At 35.6% G+C, this 26,209-nt stretch overlaps 1 protein-coding gene across 3 annotated transcripts in view; it reads right to left on the reverse strand.

Moving 5' to 3' along the window:
* CTNNBL1 (catenin beta like 1) overlaps positions 1-26,209 on the reverse strand; it is a 256,473-nt gene that overhangs the window by 113,865 nt on the left and 116,399 nt on the right. For all 3 annotated transcript variants that reach the window (XM_077169106.1, XM_077169116.1, XM_077169098.1), the window contains one exon: positions 25,314-25,462. In XM_077169106.1, coding sequence (XP_077025221.1) covers positions 25,314-25,462 — 149 coding nt within the window. The remainder of the gene's footprint in view (positions 1-25,313; positions 25,463-26,209) is intronic.

Below are 26,209 nucleotides of genomic sequence, written 5' to 3' on the forward strand. Positions count from 1 at the left end.
TATACCCACTAAAATGGCTAAAATGAAAAAGACTGACCATACTAAGTGTTAGGATGTAGAGAACTCTCACACATGCTGGTGGGAATATAAAAATGGCACAACCACTTTGGAAAACAGCTTGGCATTGTCTTAAAAAAAAAAAAGTAACCATATACCTATCACATGATCTGATCATTAAACTCCTAGATATTTATGTAAGGGAATTGAAAGTTATGTTTACCCAAAGGTTTGTATATGAATATTCACAGCAGCTGTATTTTCTAAGAGCAAAGAATGTGAAACCCAAGCATCAATAATAGATGAACAGAAAAACTCTATGCCCACACTACTTAGCAATGAAAAAGGAGAAGACTATTGATACACAATGACATGGCTGAATTTCAAAATAATTAAATTGGGTGAAAAAGGCCAGACAAAAAGGAGTACATACTGTATAATTCTATTGGCATAAAATTCTAGAAAACACAAACTAATCTATATTGGCCAGAAAGCAAATCAGTGGTTGACTTGGCACACTGGGGTGGAAGGCAGGGTTATGGATTACCAAGGTACATGAGGAAACATCTAGGGATGATAAATAATGTTGACTATCATGCTTGTGGTGATGGTATCTAGAGTATATCTTTATATTTCACAACTCATAAAATTGTACATTTTAAATATGTGTAATTTAGGTACACTGGAATGACTAACAGCTGACCTGCCTGTTGAAAAGGGTCAGGCAGGTCCTGTATCATTTTCTGCTAGGAAATCTTAATTCAGTTAATCTGACTTCTCAGTTATAGTACTTTCCCATTTATGAAGAGGTAGCATCAGCCTGGAGGGCTGTGAGGATTACTTTGTGTTTTTGAAGCATTTTTCTGGTTTGTAGAGAACAGGTGTAAACTAGTTTTATCCATCTAGAAGAGAATGGTAGAATTCAGTTTGCGGGAAGAGGGAACGTTTGTTTTTGGACAAACAACAAGCAGCTCTGGGGCACAGCTTGGAGTGCAAACTATACAGAGCCCCATCAGGAAACACAGCTGACTTCTAAAAGATTTTCATTATTATTTTGCTTTTGCACTTGAATTCTGTGAGACTGAAGGTCAAAAGAGAAGACTCTAGCTCTTAGAAACATAAAACAAAACAAACTGTAAAATGATACAAGAATAAAAATGCAATACAGAGTCTGGACCTTCAAATGTTCATTAGGTACAAAACCAAGGTAAAAATCAAGGGCATAAAATTCCAAGGTTAAAAAATAATTCCCTAAACTATCCTATCTACCTAACAGTTTGCCATGAGCTGACAGTCCAGATTAGGCCTGCAAAGACTGTCCTTTGGCAGAGAAAGAAAAATGCAGATGGTATACCACTGTATTTTATCTATTGTCTTTTATTAGAGATTAAGGGAAGCCTTACTGAAAAACCTCAGGGCAAAACAAAACCGGTGTGAAATGGACACATGTGTGTATCCTTTCTCTTTCTTTTCTTGCCTTTACAGTTAATAACCAAGATGGGTTCAGTGAATTTCTGCTACACAACCCAAACTTGCATTTGTACACATCTCTTGGGATTACAATGGTCTCTTCTCCTTCTAACTGGAACAAGGTTTTATAGCAAAAGTAATAAGCTTCATGTCAACATTTTCAAGGAAAACAGACAATGTAATTCTTTGGTCTCCCACTGGCTTTGTCGCATAAAGAACACTGTACCTATTTTGATACAAGAACATACTGTTCAAAACTGCTTTGTGGTGGCAAGAAGCAAATGATTTGGAGTCAGGCTATAATTAAACAGGATTCACTGGAAACATATTTTTAGATAAATCTTTTTCAAAGAGAGATATCTGTAACCAAGAACATGAACTGCACACCAGTCTCCATTCAGAGGAAATGAGGGCCCTCCCAAATCCTAACATGGCCATCTCTGATTATTTAGTCTTATTTCTGAGAAGGAACCCACTGAATCTGATCACTTTTCAAAAACTGCACACACTCAATTGCAACTTTCGTGAAGTTTATCCCTCACTAAAAAAATACCACTCAGTATCCCACATATACATATCTAAACTCTTCTGCTATTAGCCAAAGACCATCCAAACCTCCTCTCTGAACACTAACTCTCAACTATCAACCCAAAAGAATGAGGCTGAGCTGTCTGACACATGAAGGAACCGTAACCTTAGAACATCAGACTTATTCTCTCTTTTCGTATACAATTCCACACTGCACAAAAGTTCTACACCTCCTACCCTAAATCGTCCCTGCTTTTTCTTTAAGAAAACACCCACATGATTAGAGAAACCGCTTTCCACCCCTTTGTGGTTCCTCTACTATAGGATGGCTATCTGATGCCTTTTTTTTTTTTAACAGCATCAGCTCCAGTTTTAAATATCATCTCAAAAAACTTTTCTTCTTTTCCAAGATGTCTTCATTTGTCCTTTGGCAGAGAAAGAAAGGAAAAAAAAAAAAAAAACTAGCTTTCCTCTTAATGATTCTGTCAAGCACTAAGAATTCCAGATACTTTAAACATAGGAATTTAAAGAAATCACATGACAACTAAAACTAACACCTAGGTGAAAGCATAAAATGGAGGGAACAGGTCTGTGAAGTAAAGGCAAGGAGATACTCATCCTCCAAAATTAGTTCCTAGAAACAAAAGACAAATCTGTATGGAGGACTTCTTTGATTCTTGAATAGAATGGTTATAAGAAATGAACATCTAAACCATAACTCTGAAAATACACAGGAAGATGATGGAAAATGAGAGTTGAAATACTCAAGTGTCCCAAAGGGGAATAAGCTGAAGTGTAGACATTTGTGCTGGTTTCTGCTCTAAAAGTCAGCATGGGTACAGGTCAAACAACTGCCATGGGCAGTGAGCCGGGACTAGAACTGACTTCTGACTTCTATCCTATCCTTCCCTGAGCTTTGAGGATGTGAATCACAACTATTTGGTGGTCCATTTTGTGTTCTTCATATCAGTCACTAAAATAGATGAGACTGAAAAACATAGAAATAAATATCATCAGACAGGAGACTGAGTTCACAGCTATAAGGCGTTTACTAAATCACTCTTTCTTTGGGTCTATCTATGGGATTCACCAGAAATTCTACAATCTAGTGATTCTAAACAGCAAAAATGTTTCTAAGATTTATATTCATTTAGCAAATATTTACTGAAGGCCTAATGAATATCTCTTGCTGGGTGCTGGGGATATAAGAGGAAGAAGACAGTCTCTGCCCTCAAGAATTCTATGGTACAGTCTGAGACAAACAGATGATTAACTGTAAAACAGGGTAATAAATGCTCTGATGGAGGTAATAAAGGGATGCTACAGCAGAAAAGAAACCAAACCCCAAAACTTTTTTGGGGGGGCTAGGAACAGAAAAAATAGTGAAATATGTTAACGATTCTAACATAGATCAGTTTAGAGAACAAAACGTAAATGTGTAGAAAGGGGAAAATGAGAAGAGATGGTTGTGGTAGTTAGATTCAGTTGTCAACTTGGCCAGGTGAATGTGCCTAGTTCTGCTGCTGTGGACATGAGCCAACGGTTCGTGAACTTCATCTGTTGCTCATTACATCTGCAGTTGGCTAGGAGGTGTGCCTGCTGTAATGAATGATGTTTAATTTAATTGGCTGGTGCTTAAATGAGAGAGTTCAACATAGCACAGCCCAAGCAACTCAGCATACCTCATCTCAGCATTCGCAGCTCAGCCCAGGCCTTTGGAGATGCAGAAAGGAATCACCCCAGGGAAAGTTGTTGGAACCCAGAGGCCTGGAGAGAAGGCCAACAGAGATTGCCCTGAGCCTTCCCAGTAAGAAAGAACCTCAGATGAAAGTTAGCTGTCTTTCCTCTGAAGAACTAACAAAATAAATCCCCTTATATTAAAAGCCAATCCGTCTCTGGTGTGTTGCACTCCGGCAGCTAGCAAACTAGAACAGATGGCGGTAGGTAATTTAGGCAGAGGCCAAATTACAAAGGGCCTTGTTACATTTCAAATGTTCGCAGACAATAAAATAAATCTTAAATTTTTAAGAAATAAAGGTATTCACTAGTAGAAAAGAAATAGGAAGAAAAATGTTCACATCTCCAGGAAAGACGGAAAGTAATGGAAGGGTCATAAAAGATAAGACAAAACAAAATAAAACTAACAAGGAAAATGATAAGAACATACACAGACAAAGAAAGGGTCAAACGTAATAGTCATTATAATAAAAGCAAATAGGTAAAACTTCTTTACTTGAAGACAAATACTTACATTGGGTTAAAAAACAGACAACTACAGGCTCATAACAAAGGAGCATATGTAACGCAAAATGACACAAAAAGCTAAAGATAAAGTGATGGGAAAGGATACAATAGACACATTCAAAATTAGTAAAAATATTCAAGACAATTTCATTACATGCAATATAGGGCTATTTTATAATGATAAAACATATAAGATTAACGTAATTAGCATCAGTTGCTGAATAACACAGGGTTAGAATATAGCAAGCAAAAACATTCAAGAAGAAATGGGGAAAAAAGATACAATTATAGTGAAAGACTAATACTTCTTTCAGAATTTGACAAATTAGGAAAAAAAGTAAGAATAGAGAAGAGTTAAAATGTATTTACAAAATTGATTTAAGAAATACTTATATAACTTAATGCCTAGAAACACAAATTCTATTCAAATATTCATGAAACATTTAGAAACTAGCCCAAATAGAAAACTTAATATAAAATCTCAAATTAAAAAAAAACATTTCACAGCCAATATTTTCTGTTAACATAATAAAGAAACAAGCCTTAACCACTTGTAAATATAGGATGAAGCTAGAGCAATATTAATAAATGGGGCTGGGACAACTGGCTATCCATATCCAAAGGAATGAAAGAGGACCACTACTCTCACACTCTATACAAAAGTTACAAAAAATATACCAAAAAAGTACATAAAAGACCTAAATATAAGCACCAGTAGAATAAAACTCCTGGAAGAAAATACAGGGCAACATCTTCAAGACCCAGTGATAGGAGTTAGCTTCTCAGACCTTGCACACAAAGCACAAGCAGTGAAAGAAAAAAATAAATAAATGGGAACAAACGCCTCAAGATCGAACACCTCTGTGCTTCAAAGGACTTTGTCAAAAAGGTGAAGAGGCAGCCAACTCAATGGGAGAGTGTATTTGGTAACCATATATCTGGTAAGTGTTTGCTATCTAGTAATATATAAAGAAATCTTACAACTCAACAATAAAAGATCAAACAACCCAATTATAAAATGAGCAAAATACATTTTTCCAAAGAGGAAATAGAAATGGCCAAGAAGCATGTGAAAAGATTTTCATCTTGATTAGATATTAGGGAAATGCAAATCAAAACTACATGAAGTATCATCTCACACCTGTAAGAATGGCTGCTATTAAACAAACAGGGAACTACACGTGTTGGAGAGGATGTGGAGAAATAGGAACATTTATTCACTACTAGTGGGAATATAAAATGGTACAGTCACTATGGAAGACAGTTTGGCAGTTTCTCAGAAAACTAAATATTGAGCTGCTCTATGACCCAGCAATTCCACTACCCAGAAGATCTGAAAGCAGGGACACAAACAGACACTTGCACACTGATGTTCACAGAGGCATTATTCATAACGGCCAAAAGATGAAAACAATCCCAGAGTCCTTCAAAAGAAGAGTGGATAAACAAAATGTGGCATACACATACAAAGGATTAAGCAGCAGTTAGAAGGAAAGAGGTCCAGAAGCATGTGACAACATGGATGAGCCATGAAGACATAATGCTGAATGAATAAGCAAGACACAAAAGGACAGATGTTGTACGATTTCACTAATAGGAACTAATGAGAACATGTAAACTCAGAGTCTTAAAATGTAGAATATAGGGTAACTAGAGATAGACAGAAGCTAGAAAAGGGGCATCAGTTACCTGAATGGTTAACTGGGTTGAATTTAAATGTATGGGAATGGATACAGTGATGGCAGCTCTTTATCGGGATTATAAGCAATTGTGATACACTGTAGGTGAATTTGATTGAAAGTGATTGCATGAACTACTAAAAATGCAAAAAAAAAAAAGAGAGAGCTACTATAAACTATGGACTATAGATAACAGTAATATTTTAATATTATTTCATCAACAATAACAAATTTAATATATAAATACTATGGGTCATCAAAGGGGGATGGTTAAGGGGTATGGGACATAACGGTTTTTATTTTTCAATTCTTATCTCTGTTCTGGAGTAATGAAAATGTTCCTAAAACTGAACATGGGGATGAACACACACTATGTGATGATACTGTGAGTAATATGATATTGTGTATTTTGGATGGTTTGTGTGGGGTGTGAATATATGTTAATAAAATTAGAAAAAAGAAAAATGGAAAATTTTAGCCTTAAATCTTTTTATTTTTAAAATACAGGAATATTTTTTAAAGCATTACCATTCAACCCAGAAATGAGGAAAAAGAACAACAAAGTAAATGCAAAGAAAGTAGAAAAATGGAATTAAAAGCAGAAGAGCAGGGAGGAAAAAAAGCCTGTGAAAGCAAAAAGCACACAAACAAATACCAAAACAAAATATAAAATCAAAAGATGGCACTCTACAAAGAGACACTTCTCAAAAAAAACAAAAATAATTCTAATCATTTCTAACAAATTTGATCGAGGAAAAAACAAAGAAATGCAAATATATAACATTAAGAGTAAGTAGACTCATAGATCAATGGAACAGAAGAGAAAGCACAGAAATAACTTGATTCTGACAAAGGTGTAAAGGCAATTTAATTTACACCACTTCTTTTTCCCTTTTGGTCAGGATGACATTATGCCCAGCCCATGCAGGCATAATGTCGACCCAATGGCATAGCTCTGCACATACGCACAAAGGGCCATGCACCCTAGAAGAGGGCACGCCAAAGCTACAGCCTCCAGACCTGTGCACCCACACAGCTACATCCTCCCTGGCCACTAGGCACCCACATTCACAGGCACCAGCATAGCATCCCCAATCTGAGCCTATACCTGCACTGCAACGCATCACCACATTATGTCCCACCCTGTCGCCCTGCATCCTGATACACATCCGTTCCATAAACACATGGCATTAGACCACTGAAGGAATTCAATTTCCAAAGTAAATCAATCAAGATATTTACATGCAATGAAAACAAAAGATCACTAAGCACATAACAATGCAGACAGATAAAGCCCATCCTAATGGTCAAATTAAACACCAGAAGAGACACAGATGTTGGAACAACTAATCAAAGATGTTCATATAACTCTACTAAATAAAATGAGTGGGATGGCTAATGACATAAAGAAGGTCAAGAAGACAGTAGAAGAGCATAAAGAGGAATCTGAAAGAATAAATAGAAAAATAGCAGATGTCACAGAAATTAAAGATTTTGTTGACCAAATAAAAAAACATACTAGAGACATACAACATCAGACTTGAAGAGGCAGAAGAAAGAATAAGCCAACTAGAGGACACAACAACTGATTTGGAATACTCAAAACAGCAAATGGCAAAAAAGATGGAAAGTTTTGAATTGGATCTCAGTGAAATGATGGACCAAAAAAGTACACAAATTTAAGAATCATTGGTGTTCCAGAAGGAGAAGAGAGGAGTAAAGAGCTAGGATAAGTAGCTGAGGATATAATGGGGGAAAATTTTCCAACCCTTATAAAGGACATAAATATACAAGTCAAAGAGCCTCAACAAACTCCAAACAGAATAAATCCAAATAAGCCTTCCTCAGGACACATACTAATCAGTCTGTCAAATGTTGCAGAGAAGGAGAAAATTCTGAAAGTGGCACAAGAAAAACAATCTACCATATACAAGGGAAACCACAGAAGACTGAGCTCAGACTACTCAACTGGCACCATGGCAGTGAGAAGGCAGTGTTAAGATATATTTAAGATCCGGAAAGGAAAGAATTCCAGCCAAGAATTCTGTACCTAGCCAAATCGTCCTTCAAAGCTGAGGGAGAAATTAAAATTTTCACAGACAAACAAATCCTGAAAGAATCTGTCAGCAAGAGGCTGGCCCTACAAGAAATACTAAAGGGAGTTCTGCCAGTTGAAAAAAAAGACAGGAAAGAGAGGTCTGGAGGAGGGCACAGAATTGAAGAGTACCAGTAATGGTAACTTAAAGGATAAAAAGACAAAGAAGGAAAAGAATATATAGATATGACAAATAAAAAAGGTAAGATGGTACATTCAATAAATGCCTTTTCAGTAATAACTTTGAATGTTAATGGACTAAATTTACCAATTAAAAGATACAGATTGAGACCCAGCATCAAGGGATTGAGAAAACCTTCTTGACCAAAAGGGGGAAGAGTGAAATGAGACAAACTGTCAATGGCTGAGAGATCCCAAACACAGTTGAGAGTTTATCCTGGAGGTTATTCTTACGCATTAAGTAGATATCACCTTGTTAACCAAGATGTAATGGAGAGGCTGGAGGGAACTGCCTGAAAATGTACAGCTGTGTTCCAGTAGCCATGTTTCTTGATGATGATTGTATAAGGATATAGCTTTCTCAATGTGACTGTGTGATTGTGAAAACCTTGTGTCTGATGCTCCTTTTATCTACCTTGTCAATAGATGAGTACAACATATGAAATAAAAATAAGTAACAGGGGGAACAAATGTTAAAATAAATTTAGTTTGAAATGCTAGTGATCAATGAAAGGGAGGGGTAAGGGGTATGGTATGTAAAATTCTTTTTTTTTCTGTTTTTGTTTTATTTTTCTGTTGTCTTTTTATTTCTTTTTCTGAATTGATGCAAATGTTCTGGGAAATGATCATGATGATGAATATGCAACTATGTGATGATATTGTGAATTGCTGAGTGTACGTGTTGGGAATGTTTGCGTTTCTTTCTTGTAATTTTTTTTAATTAATAAAAAAATTTTTAAAAAAGATACAGATTGGCAGAATGGATTAAGAAATATAATCCAGCCATATGCTGTTTACAATAGATTCATTTTAGACACAAGGATACAAATAGATTAAAAGTGAAAGGATGGAAAAAGATTTTCAACACAAATTGCAACCAAAAAAAGTAGGAGTAGCTATAACATTGGACAAAACAGACTTTAAATATAAAAGACATCGTAAGAGACAAAGATGGACATTATATATTAATTAAAGGGACAATCCACCAAGAAGAAATAACAATCATAAATGTTTATGCTCCCAATCAAGGAGTTCCAAAGTACATGAGACAGACATTGGCAAAACTGAAGGGAGTAATAGATGTTTCAAAAATAATAACAGAAAACTTCAATACACCACTCTCCTCTATAGATAGAACAACCAGACTGAAAACCAACAAGGAAACAGAGAAGTTAAACAACTTGATAAATGAATTAGACCTAACAGACACATATAGGTCACTGCACCCCAAAACACAAGGGTATACATTCTTCTCTAGTGCTCATGGAACATTCTCTAGGACAGATCATATGCTGGGGCATAAAACAAGTCTTTATAAATTTAAAAACACTGAAATTATTCAAAGCAATTTCTCTGATCACAATGGAATGAAGCTGGATCTCAATAACCACCAAAGAATGAGAATATTCACAAATATATAGAGATTAAATAACACACTCTTAAACAATCAGTGGGTCAAAGAATAAATTGCCAGAGAAATCAGTAGCTATATGGAGACAAATGAAAATGAGAATACAACATATCAGAACTTATAGGATGCAGCAAAGGCTGTGCTGAGAGGAAAGTTTATTGACCTAAATACCTATATTAATAAACAAGAAGGAGCAAAAATCAAGGACTTAACTACTTACCTGGAGGAACTTGAGAAAGAACAGCAAACTAACCCCACAGCAAACAGAAGAAGAGAAATAACAAAGATTAAAGCAGACTTAAATGAATGGGAGAACAACAGAACAACAGAAAGAATCAATAAAACCAAAAGTTAGTTCTTGGGAAAATCAATAAAAGTGATGGGCCATTAGCAAGACTGACAAAGAAAAAAAAGAGAAGATGCAAATAAACAAGATCAGAAATGAGAACGGATTTGTTACCACAGATGCTGAAGAAATAAAAGAAACCATAAGAAGATACTTTGAACAACTATACGTCAACAAACCAGACAACTAAGATGAAATGGACAAATTTCTGTAAACACAAACAAGCTACACTGACTCAGGAAGAAATAGAAAATCTCAACAAACCAATCACAAAGAGATTCAATCAGTCATAAAAAATCATCCTGCAAAAAAAACCCAGGGCCAGATGGCTTCACAGGGGAATTTTAGCAAACATCCCATAGAGAACTAGCACTAATCCTGCTCAAATTTTCCCAAAAAACTAAAGTAAAAGGAAACCTAACTCATTTTATAAAGCTAGTATCATTTCAGTATCAAAACAGGGTAAAGATGCTATAAGAAAGGAAAGCTATAGGCCAGTCTCCCTAATGAACATAAATGTAAAAATTCTCCACAAAATATTACCAAATCGAATCCAACAACACATTAAAAGAATTATACACCATGACCAAGTAGGGTTTGTACCAGGAATGCAAGGTTGGTTCAACGCAAGAAAATCAATTAATGTAATACAGACTATTAACAAATCAAATGGAAAAATCACATGATCATCTCAATTGAAGCTGAAAAACATCTGACAAAATGCAGCATTCTTTTCTGATAAAGACACTCAAAAAGATAGAAATCAAAAGTAACTACCTCAATATGATAAAGGAAATATATGAAAAACTGATAGCCAGCATTGTACTCAATGGAGAGAGATCAAAAGCTTTCCGCCTAAGATCAGGAATGAGACAAGGATGCCCACTGTTACCACTATTATTCAACATTGTGCTAGAAGTTCTAGCTAGAGCAATTAGGCAGGACAAAGAAATAAAAGGCATCCAAATTGGAACGGAAAAAGTAAAAACCTACATTATTTGCAGATGACATGATACAATACTTGGAAAATCCTGAGAAATCTACAGCAAAGTTACTTCAGCTAATATATTCAGCGAGGTGGATATAAAATTAATGTGCAAAAATCAGTAACACTTCTATACACAAGCAATGACCTAACTGAGGAGTCAGTTAAAGAAAAAATTCCATTGAAAACAGCAACTAAAAGAATCAAGTACTTAGAAGTGAACTTAAGTAGGAATGCAAAGTACTTGTACACAGAAAACTACATAACATTGCTAAAAGAAATCAAAGAAGATCAGAATAGGTGGAAAGACATTCTCTGCTCATGGATAGGAAGGCTAAATATAGTTAAGATGTCAATTCTACCCAATTGATTTACAGATTCAACGCAGTACCAATCAAAATCCCAACAACTTACTTTGAAGATTTGGAAAAGCTAGTTACCAAATTCATCTGGAAGGGAAAGAGACCTCGAATAGCTAAAAGTATCCTAAAAAAAGAACGAAGTGGGAGGATTAACACTCCCTGACTTTAACATCTATTATAAAGCCAAAGTGGTCAAAAAGCACGGTACTGGCACAAAGATAGAAGCACTGACCAACAGAATCAAATAGAGAGTGTAGAAATAGACCACCAAATCTATGGTCAACTGATTTTTGACAAGGCCCCCAAATCCTCTGGACTAGGACAAAATAGTCTTTTCAATAAATGGGCATGGGAGAACTGGATATCAATAGCTGAAAGAATGAAAGAGGACCCCTATCTTACACACTATACAAAAATTAACTCAAAATGGCTCAGACACCTAAATAAAAAAAACTAGCACCATAAAGTTTCTAGAAAAAAATGTAGGGAAACATCTTCAAGACCTAGTAATAGAAGGTAACTTCCTAAACTTTACATACCCAGCACAAGCAACAAAAGAAAAATAGATAAATGGGAACTCCTCAAAATCAAATGCTTCTGCACCTCAAAAGACTTTGTCAAAAAGGTGAAGAGGCAGCCAACTCAGTGTGAGAAAACATTTGGAAATCACATACAACTCAACAACAAAAGAACAAACATCCCGATTTTAAAATGGGCTAAAGATGTGAATAGGCATTTTTCTGAAGAGCAAACACAGATGACTCAAAAGCACATGAAGAGATGCTCATTTTCACTGGCTATAAGGGAAATGCAGATCAAGACTACAATGAGATACCACCTTACACCTATAAGAATGGTTGCTACTAAACAAACAGGAAACTATAAATGTTGGAGAAGATGCGGAGAAACTGGGACACTTATCCATGGCTGGTGGGAATGTATAACAGTGCTGCCACTATGGAAGACAGTTTGGCGGTTGCTTAGGAAACAAAACAGAGTTGTCCTATGACCCAACAATAGCACTAATTGGAATAGATCCAGAAGAGCTGAAAGTAATGACACAAACAGACATTTGCACAACAGATGTTCACAGCAGCATTATTCACAATCACCAAAACACAGAAACAAACCACATGTCCATCAACAGACAAGTGGAATAACGAAATGTGGTATATACATACGATGGAATATTATGCAACAGTAAGATGAAATGATGTACTGAAGCACATGACAGGATGGATGAGCCTTGCGGACATAATGCTGAGTGAAATAAGCCAGACATGAAATGACAAATAGCATATGATTCCACTTTTATGACCATAGTAAAGGTAAAATCAGAGGCTTAAAATACAGAATATAGGGGACTTAGAGATACACAGAAGCTAGAAATGGCTGAATGGTTAGATAATGAGGTTGAACTCCAACGTAAGGGAATAGATAGAAGTGAAGGTCTCTAGTGGGTCTGTAAGTAATATTTACCATATGGAAGATGAACCAGATTGAAAGGGATTGTACAGACCTATGTGTCCCACTGATTAACACTAGAAATATAAATTAATTCTTGCAAGAACGACTTCAAAAATATGATTTGTGTACAAAGAGTGTTTAAGTCCAGAGTACAGGGGGAAAATCGCTGTTGCATGCTATGGGCTATGTTTCAAAGGAAAACATCAGCACTACCACAACAACAGCAGAGGTAAATAATGGGGGGAAGGACAAGAATCAGGAGTTAAGAGTTAAGAGGAGGTTTAGGTTTCCTATTTGGTGAGGGTGTGTTTATTGGTTATCCTTCTCTTGGGAATAATGAAATTATCTAAAATCGAGAGTGCTGATGGATTGGACTCGGAACTACACATGATGCCTGATGAATGCAGGTGGCTGAAGGAAGCACTGACTGAGAAGTAGATTGGAGAACGATGTACACACGATGGTGTGCACATATGATGAAAAGTACTGCTACAAAAAAGAATGGAATTGTGAGGCATGCAATGATGTGAATGAACATGTGGGACATTTGGTGAGGGAAAATAAGTCAGAAACAACAGAATAATTATAGTATAGTCTCTTTTAGAAAATGCTTATAAGAAAACAGGGGCCTAGATTGCAGGCTTTTATAGCAGACACATTTAGTACAGAGTGGTAATTATTATTTCTGAATTTTGAGATACTATTTTATATATAGATCTATAGATACATATAACCTGATATTTAGAGATAAGAATGAAGCTGATCAAGTTGAGGTTAAAGTAATTCAGAACACAGGGGTAACGAAAAAATTGTCCATATTTTAGAAGCACACATACTCTTTGAGACCAAAGGAAGAAAGGCTTATTTGGTCTGTGTCACGGTCAGGTTCATGTGCCAACTTAACCAAGTTGTGGTACCTGTTTGTCTGGTTGGGCAAGTGCTGGCCTGTCTATTGCAATGAGGACATTTCATAGAATTAGATCATGATCATGTCAGCTCTATCCACCGCTGATTCCATTTGTAATCAGCCAAAGGGGAGCATCTTCTGCAATGAGTGATGCTTAATCTAATCACAGGAAGCCTTTTAAGGAGGATTCAGAAGAGACAGGCTCTCTTCCTGCTTCGGCTGGCAAGCCTCTCCGGTGGAGTTCATCCAGACCCTCCATCAGAGTCATCGACTTCACAGCCTGCCCTGCGGATTTTGGACTCTGCATTCCCGCGGTCACATGAGGCACTTTTATACATTTTATATTTGCAAGTGTTCTCTGTTGATTCTGTTTCTCTAGAGAACCTTAACTAATACAGTCTGGAATGGAAATTTTCTGTAGCACATAATCTAACTTAGCCTATCTGTATAGCTCATTTGAACAACAGAAACACAGGGAGCCCAGAATAAGAAAGAGGTCCTTTAATCCTGTACAGCTTAATGTAATGCATGAATACATCCTAGAGTATATTAAGCAGATAATCAAAAAGTATCGGCAAAAAGTATTTTCTCCCATCTCTTAAGATGGGAGAAAAAATATGGAACTATTAAACTTTACCATCACGGAATCCCCTGATGCTGTGTCAAACTTTAGGAACACCCAAACTTTAGCCAAGCCCCTTGATCTTGAGGCCCAACCTTGCAAGTGAAATTATTGTCCTCCCCCTACATGGGACATGATATCCAGGGGTGAAAATCTCCCTGACGGCATGGGAGATGATTCCCAGGGATGAGTCTGGCCCTGGTACCATGGGATCAACAATTCCATCCTGACCAAAAGGAGGAAGAGAAGTGTAACTAATAAAGTAACAGTGGCAGAGAGAGTTCAAATAGAGTTGAGAGGCTACTTGGAGGTTTCTCTTATGCAAATTTCAGTTAGACATTGCTTCCTATTATAACCTGCCAAACCCCAACCAGGACCATTCCAGTCAATCCTAAAGAACACCTACGGATCCATGCACTAGAGTAACCTTCCAGAAACCTACAAGGGTTCCATGCACTAGAATTACTTTCCAGAAACCTACAACCTCCAGATGGGTCCCTGGACCAGAGAAGCCCTGAAACCTGCTGAGAGGCCAGCCTCTCTAGAACATCAGATAGTTCCATGTCTCTACCCCATATTATTGACAGACCCTTCCAACACGAAAAATTAGAATGGCCATAGCTTGACACCTAAAGAGAAGGATAGAGAGATCAAAGGTGATAGTGGAGTTATACAGAGAAGATAAGATTTAACAAATGAATGATTGCTGAATCATTAAATTGATATCTCTTTTAGTCTCCAGTATCTTAGAGCAGCTACAAGTAAAAACCTATAACTATGGCAAACTCTGAAATATGTTCTACAACTAATTGTGGTGCTGTGCTTTGAATTTTATTGCTTTTCTATAAACGTGTTATTTTTCTTTTTTAATAATTTTTAAATATTTAACAAAAATATAACAAACATTCTTAACTTATGACCATTCTGTTCTTTGCATACAATCAGTAATTCACAATATCATCACATAGTTGCATATTCATTATCATGATCATTTCTTAGAACATTTGCATCAATTCATTAAAACACAACAGAAAAAAATTCATACATACCATACCCCTTACCCCTCCCTTTCATTGATCACTAGCATTTCAATCTAAATTTATTTTAACATTTGTTCCCCCTATTTTTATTTTTATTCCATATGTTTTACTCGTCTGTTGATAAGGTAGATAAAAGGAGCATCAGACACAAGGTTTTCACAGTCACACAGTCACACTGGGAAGCTATATCATTATACAATCATCTTCAAGAAACATGGCTACTACACATGTAGAACACAGCTCTACATTTTCAGGAAGTTCCCTTCAGCCTCTCATTACATCTTGACTAACAAGGTGATATCTATTTTTTTTGTTTTTTTTTTAAATTTTTTATTAATTAAAAAAAAATTACAAGAAAGAAACACATTCCCAACACATACACTCAGCAATTCACAATATCATCACATAGTTGCATATTCATCATCATGATCATTTCCCAGAACATTTGCATCAATTCAGAAAAAGAAATAAAAAGACAACAGAAAAATAAAACAAAAACAGAAAAAAAAGAATTTTACATACCATACCCCTTACCCCTCCCTTTCACTGATCACTAGCATTTCAAACTAAATTTATTTAACGTTTGTTCCCCCTATTATTTCTTTTTATTTCATATGTTATACTTATCTGTTGACAAGGTAGATAAAAGGAGCATCAGACACAAGGTTTTCACAATCACACAGTCACATTGTGAAAGCTATATCCTTATACAATCATCATCAAGAAACATGGCTACTGGAACACAGCTGTACATTTTCAGGCAGTTCTCTCCAGCCTCTCCATTACATCTTGGTTAACAAGGTGATATCTACTTAATGCGTAAGAATAACCTCCAGGATAAACTCTCGACTGTGTTTGGGATCTCTCAGCCATTGACAGTTTATCTCATTTCACTCTTCCCCCTTTTGGTCAAGAAGGTTTTCTCAATCCCTTGATGCTGGGTGATATCTATTTAATGCATAAGAATAACCTCCAGGATAGCCTCTTGACCCTGTTTGAAATCTCTCAGCCACTGACACTTTATTTTGTCTCATTTCACTCTTCCCCCTTCTGGTTGAGAAGGTTTTCTCAATCCGTTGATGCTGAGTCTCAGCTCATTCTAGGATTTCTGTCCCACACTGCCAGGAAGGTCCACACCCCTGGGAGTCATGTCCCACATAGACAGGGGGAGGGCGGTGAGTTTGCTTGTTGTGTTGGCTGGAGAGAGAGGCCACATCTGAGCAACAAAAGAGGTTCTCTTAGGGGTGACTCTGAGGTCTAATTTTAAGTAGGCTTGACCTATTCTTTGTGGGGAACAATTTTCATATGAACAAACCCTAAGACTGGGGGCTCAGCCTATTGCTTTGGTTTTCCCCACTGCTTGTGAGAATATCAAGAATTCAACTTGGAAAAGTTGAATCTTCCCCCTTTCTAACCATTCCCCAAAGGGGACTTTGCAAATACTTTTTTATTCACTGTTCAGATAACTCTGGGATTTATCGGGGTATCACTCTGGACAAACCAACAAAATCTCATGCCCTACTCAAGGTTCCATGTACTTATGGTGTTCAATTAAGCTGTCTACATAAGTTATATTAGGAAATGCACTAGTCAAAATATAAATTTTGTACCAAATAAACATTTTTTGCTTTTGTCTCACATGTAAGTTAAAACTTTTAAATATTAATTACCATCTATTTTCAACACCCTGCAATAATGACATTCCTTTGTTCTTTCTCATGCAAAAACATTTTTTAAATTTGTACATTTAGTTACGATCATTATACACTCTAGGCATTCCTAGATTATACCATCTCAGTCTTTATCGTCTATCTTTCTTCCTGATTTCATTTGTGCCCCCAGCCCTCCTTCCTCTATCATTCTCGCATTCAGCTTCTCACATTTAAGTAATTGTTGTGCTGTGCTTTGAATTTTATTGCTTTTCTGTATATGTGTTATTTTTCATAAAAAAGAAAAAAATGTTGATTGTGATGATAAAAACATATTTATGGAAAAAAAAACATATTTATGGGTGGGCCACAGTGGCTCAGCAGGCAAAGTTCTTGCCTGCCGTGCTAGTGATCCAGGTTCATTTCCTGGTGCCTGACCATGTGACAAACAACAAAACCTATTTATGCCTTTTATCCTCCTATATTCTGGAGCAGCAAGAAAGAAAAATCTGAGAGGATCGTATGGTAGCCCATGACAAACTCTGGGATCTGTCCTTAACTACTTGTTGAAGAGTGCTTTGAAAACTATTGCTTTTTCCTTTCTTTGCTTTGTACATATGTCATATTATAGAATTAAAAAAGTTAAAATATAATAATAAAGGCGATGGTAGAGTTATACAGAGAAGGCAGGGATTAACAAATGAGTATATTTGCTGAATCATTACATTGATATTTCTTTTAGTCTTCAGTACCTTACAGCAGCTAGAAGTAAAAACCTAAAATTGTGGAATTGTAACCCATACCAAACTCTGAAATCTGTTCTACAACTAATTGTTGCAATGTGCCTTGAAATTTATTGCTTTTTTGTATATATGTTATTTGCCACAAAGAAGAAAAAAGAGAGAGAAAGTGGAATACAGCAGAGAGGATAGGATTTAACAAATGAGTATGAGTGCTGAATCATTGATATTTCTGTTGGTCTTCGGTGTCTTGGAGCAGCTAGGAGAAAAACAGAAAAAATCGTTCAACTATAGCCCATACCAAATGTTAAAATCTGTTCTATAACTACCTGTTAAAATGTACTTGGAAATTTATTGCTTTTTTGTATATATTTCACAATAAAAAAAATTTTTAAAACACCCAGGGGTATGGACCTTCCTGGCACCATGGGAAAGAAATCCTAGAATGAGCTGAGACTCAGCATCAATCAGTGGATTGAGAAAACCTTCTTGACGAAAAGGGGGAAGAGTGAAATGAGACACAGTGTCAATGGCTGAGAGATTTCAAACAGGTCGAGAGGTTATCCTGGAGGTTATTCTTACGCATTAAATAGATATCACCTTGTTAGTCAAGATGTAATGGAGAGGCTGGAGGGAACTGCCTGAAAATGCAGAGCTGTGTTCCAGTAGCCATGTTTCTTGAAGATGATTGTATAATGATATAGCATCCCAATGTGACTGTGTGACTGTGAAAACCTTGTGTCTGATGTTCCTTTTATCTACCTTATCAACAGACGAGTAAAACATATGGAATAAAAATAAAAATAGGGGGAACAAATGTTAAAATTTAGATTGAAATGCTAGTGATCAATGAAAGGGAGGGGCAAGGGGCACAGTATGTATGAATTATTTTCTGTTGTGTTTTTATTTCTTTTTCCGAATTGATGCAAATGTTCTAAGAGATGATCATGATGATGAATATGCAACTATGTGACGATATTATGAATTACTGATAATATACGTAGAATGGAATGATCATAATAAAAAATACATAAATAAAATTTAAAATAAAAAAACAGACAAAATGTCTGAACAGAGACGTTCACACAAGAAGATGTAAGAAAATTCAATATGCAGATGAAAAAGTGGTCATCATTCGTCATAAGGTAAATGCAAATTAAACCATAATGCACATGTGGAACAACTGAAGTTCTCTTATCTTGACAGAAAATAACCCTTACAATCATTTTGGAAATCAGTTTGGTAATTTCTTGAAACAATAAATATGTATTATATGACCCAGTTATTCTACTCCTAGGTATTTACCTAAGAGAAATGAAAGCATATGTTTATATAACTTTTTTAACAATAGCAAAAACTCAAATGTCCACCAACAGGAGAATAAACTGTAATATACTGGAATGCAGAGATACAACAAAATGCAACAAAACATGAAAAAAAGAAACAAACTATTGGTACACGCAAGACTGTTGAGCAAAATAAGCCAGGCACAAAAAACTCATTCTGTATGATTCCATTTATATGAAATTCTAGAGCAACAGCAGTTGCCTGGGTCTAAGGTAGATGGGTAGCGAGTGGCTACGCAAGAGGCTGAAAGAATTTTTTTGAGGTACAAAAATAATCTATAATGCACTGCACTGTCCAATATGGCAGTCTATGTGCATCTTAAATGTAGCTATGCAATTAAGGAACTAAGTATTTATTCTATTTAAATAAATTTTAATTCAATTTAAAAACTGATACTTGATTCAATTATTGGAAAATATTTTAAGTATATCTAGAAAAATATCAGTATGTGAATCTTCTTTTTCAACTGTAAATTTTTGAACTTACAGATCAAGTACTCCAATGAAAATTTAACATGGAATTGTGATGTAAGTGTAAAATACCAGATTTGAAGAATATAAAATGGCTCACTAATAATTTTTACATCGATTACATGTTGAAATAAAAATTTTTAAGTTATTAGGTTAAATAAAATATATTAAAATTAATTTCATTATTAAAAATTAATTTTAATGGAGCTTACTGCAAAATTTTAAATTATATGTCTTGCTTACATTATATTTCTATTGGACACTACTCTTGTATAACTTCATTGCAGTTTAGGAAACAAAAGTATATACTTACATTAAAATTCAAACTGTACACTTAAAATGGGTGCATTTTATTATATGCAAATTGTGCCTCAATAAATTGATAAAAATATTAAATTGGGTAATGTATATATGTATGCACATACATAACCACAAGTACGTGTGATAATGCATTTATGTATAAATGACAATCTTGTTAGCGACCTTTCCTTATCAATACTCTGAAATGAAATAAATTCACTAGACAGACATGCAAAATGAACTGTTCTTCAACTGTGCTCTCAGTTCCCAGCATGTACTTCTATTCTTAAGTTACTATATTAAATTATATTGCAGTAATTTAATGTCTGATTCCCTCATTAGTCTTTAACTTCGTGAAGGCAGGAATCCAGTCATATTCATCTCTATGTAAGCCTAGCACTTAACACCAGACTTATTTTAACAGCGCATGTTTATAATATGCAAAAAAATTGTCCCAGACATTTTATATATGTTCCAAACCCACATTTACTTCAATTCCCAAGTACATTCTTTCACACTATACTATATGGCCACTTTCCCTAGTAGGCATTTCACAACATTTGATGAGTGACTGACTCAAAGTAAAAATTAGTATTTAAGAGCAATGGAATTATTTAACAGTTCCTAAGATTACAGAAATTTTCCTGTTATAGCTTCCTACTTCTGAATAACTCTCTTTAGAGCAACTTGGGAAGATTTACCTGCAACTTGGCTAGATTTACTCCAGGAAGGGAAAACCTAACAGGATTTAAAGAAAAAAAGTCTCTTCCAATTAAACTTTCCATTTAGGAGTCTAAAGAAGAAAAAAATAACACAGAAAAAGAACATGGGAAAAAGATAAAAGGAAATTTTAAATCTGTTAATATGAATAATCAATGTAAAAAATTAATCTAACAGCAATATCAGCATTCAAAAATGAAAAGTTAGGAGATCCTGGAGAACTACAGTTTCTAAGTCTTTTGGAACTCCTCATTAATTTGCCTCCCTAAACCTCAGCAATCTTGTTTGAATAATTAATATTTCTGCTTATTTATCTAGCTCCCCATCACTGCACATTACCAAGCCACATATTACAGGAATACAACACTTCATATTTGCATCCAATCATCCAAAGACACTAGCAGTATAGATCTTTTAAGAAGCTTTGGGGAAAGTCCCTGCAGAGTGTAGTTCTAAGATTAGAAGACCCAAGAAGCCAAATGTATCTCCTCTATATACTGTCTGCTTGAAGGAAGGAGGGTCATTTCAAGAAATGTACAGGCAATCAGAAGAGTAAAGCAGATAAACAAAATCTCTAGAGAGCAAAGATAACAAAAATCAGTTAAGCACTAAAAGTCTCTAAAAATAATTTCCCATATCCCTCTTTGTACTTAAATCTATTTTTAAAAACAATTCCTCAAAGAAAGACTTTCAATCAATCTAAGGTCTGATATGAACCGGATGATTAAGAGGTCTACTGTACCCAAACCTCATGCAAGCCTTTAAAGAGAAGATATTACAGAAATATTTACCTTGATAATCCTAAATACAAAAATAGTTTTAAACACAGAAATGTAGAATTTATTCTAATATTAGAAATAAACTCAATGTCAATAACAGAAAAATACTAACTAATAAGCTATATATTCCCTTAAAGATCAAGACCATTATGTAGTTACTGAAAACTCTCATGAAGTGTATGTCACAACATGGGAAACGTTTATTCATTCAATATACTTACAGTAATATGAGGTTTAAAATGAAACAACATAGAAAATTATATGTTTACCAGGCAGGCCTAAAAAACTGCTAAAACAAAGAAAACAATTATAGAACAAAAAAGCTAAAAGAAACTATATACCCAAAGAGGGGTTGTGCTTAAGTGACAGAGATTTTTTTTTAAGCTTCTTAACATTAGGAATCCTATCTTACTCACTTCTGTATAAGCCTAGCACTTAACATAGTATCTTATCAATGCAGTTATACATGCATATATTTATTTAAAAATTTGAAAGAAATACCTTACTTTATCAGGGTTTCAGTACACATGAGAAGTTTCACAACAGCAGACTCTGGTTCAATTTAACATAAAATAATTTCATAATGATTAATCTGACCATGTAAACATGCTCCAGTGTCTCTCAATTTAAAAAATTATCCCTTATAAATTCTTGCATGAACTACTGCAAAGGTATGAATCTTGTACAAAAAGTATGCAAGTTCAGGGTATGGGGGAAAATGATATTGCATGCTCTGGGCTACATTAAAGAGGAAAACGTCAACAGTACCGCAGCAATACCAAGGACACAAAATGGGAGGAGAGACAAGAGTCAGGTGGAGGTTTGAATTTTCTATTTGGTGAGGGTGTGCTTATTGCTTTATCACTAGGGAAACCCCAGATATTGTGCCAATTGGGAACAATGAAATTATCTAAAACGGAGAATGTTGATGGACTGTCGACTTTGGACATTATATATGAGGCCCAGTAGATAAGAGGTGGCTGAAAGATGCACTGAATGAGAAGTAGATTGACGTACGATGGTATAAAACATATGACTGAATACAGTGCTGCTACAAAAATGAACAAAGTTGTGAGGCAGATATGCAACGATGTAAATGAACTTGTGGGACATTTGGTGAGGCAAAATAAGCCAGAAACAAAACAGCAAATATTGTACGATCTCATTTAGGAAATACTTATAAGAAACTGGGGCCTAGATTGCAAGCTCTTATAGCAGTCACATTTAATCCACAGTGGTAATTGCTATTTCTGGATTTTGAGGGGCTGGTTTATATATATATATATATACATGTATAACCTGGTATTTAGAGATAAGAATGAAGCTGATCAGGTCAGGAATAAAGTAATTCAGAATATAGGGGTAAGGAAGATATTGCCTGTACCTTAGAACTTCACCTACTCTTTGAGACCAAAGGAAGAAAGTTTTATTATGTTCAGAACCTAGGTTTTCTGTAGCACATAATCAAACTCAACCTGTCTGGATAGACCATTTAAACAATCTAAACACAGAGAGCCCAGAATAAGAATGAGGACCTTTAATCCGGTATAGTTTAATGTAATGTCTGGATACATCCCAGAGTATATTAAGCAGATAATTAAAAAGTATTTGCAAAAAAATTCCCTTAGAAATGGGAGAAAAATTATGGAACTATTAAACTTTATCACTAGGGAAACCCCAGATACTGTGACAAACATTCGGGACACCCAAATCAATACGCCAAGTCCTTGATCTTGAGGCTTGCTCTTGTGAAGCTTATGTATGTAGTGGAGCTTAACCTATTTGTGAAGCTTGTGTATGTAGCGGAGAAACTTAGCTTATCTATAGGTATGTCTGTCACCTCCAGAGGACCTCTTTTGTTTCTCAGATGTGGCTCCTCTCTCTCTAAACCCAATTCTGCAAGTAAAACCACTGCCCTCCCCCTATGTGGGACAAGGCATCCAGGGATGAAAGTCTCCCTGCAGCATGGGAGATGACGCCCACAGATGAGCCTGGCCCTAGCACCATGGGACCAACAGTTTCGTCCTGACCAAAAGGGGGAAAAGAAGTGGAACAAATAAGTATCAGTGGCTATGAGAGTTCAAATAGAGTTGAGAGGTGACTCTAGAAGTCACTCTTATGCATGCTTCAGCCAGACATTGCTACATAGCATAACTTGCTAAACCCCAACCAAAACCATTCCTGCCAATCCTAAAAATACCTAGGACATTATATAAGATTCTACAATGGTTCCATGCAGTAGGGTAGCTCTCCAAAACCCCTCCAAATGGGTCCCTGGACCAGAAGTCCTGAAATGCAGAGGGGCCAGCCTTTCCAAAACATCAACTAGTTCCATCGTCCTATTCCATACAGCCCCTTCTAACATGAAAATGTTAGAATGAGCATAGCCCTAACACCCCTAAAAAAGTGGGAGAAAGATCGACGGTGATGGTGGAGTTATACAGAGAAGGCAGGGTTTAACAAATGAGTATGAGTGCTGAATCATTATATTGATACTTCTTTTAGCCTCTAGTACCTTAGAATAGCCAGAAATAAAAACCTAAAATTGTGGAATTGTAATCCATACCAAACTCTGAAATCTGATCTATATCTAATTGTTGTGATGTACTTTGAAATTATTGCCTTTATGTATATATGTTATTTAAAGAGAAGGAGAAGTATAACAGAGAACACAGGATTTACCAAATGAGTATGACTCCTGAATCATTATACTGATATTTCTATTGGTCTCCAGTGTCTTGGAGCAGTTAGAAGAAAAACCAAAAATTGTGGAACTGTATCCCATACCAAACGTTAAAATCTGTTCTATAACTACCTGCTAAAATGTACTTGGAAATTCATTGCTTTTTTATGTATATGTAATATTTCACAATTAAAAAAAAAGTTAAAAAAAAATTCTACTTCCATTGAGTTTACACCCACAGGAGTGCATTAGATTTAAGAACATGTTTTTCTGAGGTACATACAATTTCAAAGCACCATACTTTGTAACTCAGGGTCTACTGAAGATGTAATGTTGTTTGCTTCTACACTAAATGACTTCAAATTATTTTACTCTATTTCCTATATTCATTTTAACAGCCTCCCCTTGTTATTGGTGTGCCTTTTAATGTTCAGTGAGATAAATGAACAACTATATTAGACACAAGATAATTGAGCTTTCTGGAATTATGAGAAATGTAAGTGCACATAGATTCTGCATGGGGCCCAAAGGTTCTTCTATGAGTAAAGTTCCTCAATTTTTTTAGCAAAAACAAAAACAAAAAAACTATCTCTTGATTCCACAACATATTCTAGTTACCTCTTCCCCATTTCTCTACTCCTTTCCCTGCCAAATTTCTCAAGAATTGTCAATACACACGACTTCCTTTTTGATTCCAACTCCAGGATTCTGTGATATATACTAACATGGTACCTACCGTAAATACCTTAAGGAATTAGAGCATAAATAGTAAGATACACAAGGAAAATACTATGAACAAAAGTTCTACAGTGTCTTGCATATTTTAGGAACAGAGCAGACAATTTATTATTTGAATGATATTCTGCTATCAATGATAAAAATATAGACAAACAGGGCACAAGAGAGGTGTATATGAGATATAAAGAAAATGTGAACTAAGTTTATAAATTAACATAGGATAAGTTGAGAAGTTATTAACTAGATTTTTCCAGAAACCAACACAGCAAGGAAAGAACAAAACAAATATTCCTTCAACAGAGTGGGCAGATCACCACTCAATATCACAACAGGGCAGAACACAGACAGACCAAAATACACTTTTTATTAATTCACTATAACTTTAGAGAAGACCCAAACCCTACCTCACCACACACACCTTTATAACTGAAGACCTTACTGCTCTATATATTTGTAGGAAACTCAACATAATAAAAGATCATTGCTACAAGTTCTTGAATCAAGTGAAGAGTCAGGCAAAAAATGATGGGAGAGCAGAGAACCTAGAAATATACCTGAGCATGAGATTCATCAGCTGAAGACCTTCACCCTTCAGGAAGCGCTCACGATTGGAGCTAAGCATAAGGCAAGAACAGAGTGAATCAAACAGATTCTCCATCATCTCCTGCTCCTCAGCTGTGCTGGGATTGTGTCTTTTAAACACCTGTCAAACAAAAACAGACAGCTGAAGCACAGACACACAAGAGAACATTTTTCATCAGCCATCATGCAACAATTTTCAAAGACCACGGGTCATGAGAACCCCTAATGGAGGAAACAGAAATTTACCAAACAAAAATCTCACCAATTTACATTTTAGAGAAAGTGGCCTTCATTTAATCTGCTTCATTAAATAAAGGGATATTCGTCATACGAAAAACCGAAACACTCAACTGACCCTGGGTCTACCAGAGACTGACAGTCCCAGGGAGGAAGAGTTAAAACAAAAAAACACACCTAAAAACTTTTTACTATACAACACAACACAGATACAGAAATCTTTGTAAAATACATGTATAGCTAAAAATAAAGTGAATGCTCCTGAAATCACTTAGTCAGGTCAAGAAACAGAACTTTGGCCTGCCATGCCTCCACTTGCCCAATCCAACCACAACTCATTTGCAGCCCTTCTAAAAGTAACCACAATCCACAGAGGCAAGTCTTGGCTCAGTATAAGGAAGATTTCCCTAACAATCAGGGCTAATGAACCATATCATGAGGTAGTGGGCTCTAAGTCACAGGAAGGGTTTAAAGCAGAAGCTTAGCCTTTGCCAAAGCTGCAGGGCATGTTAAAGGGAAAAACCTTTTAACAGTATATATATAATATATATATATTCATACAGTATATTATAAAATTAAAATACAGTATATTATAAAATGATCAATAATCTGGCAGGAATAAGAATAAGCA

The sequence above is a fragment of the Tamandua tetradactyla genome, chromosome 1 (genome assembly GCF_023851605.1).
Source record: "Tamandua tetradactyla isolate mTamTet1 chromosome 1, mTamTet1.pri, whole genome shotgun sequence".
NCBI classification, from domain to species: domain Eukaryota; kingdom Metazoa; phylum Chordata; class Mammalia; order Pilosa; family Myrmecophagidae; genus Tamandua; species Tamandua tetradactyla.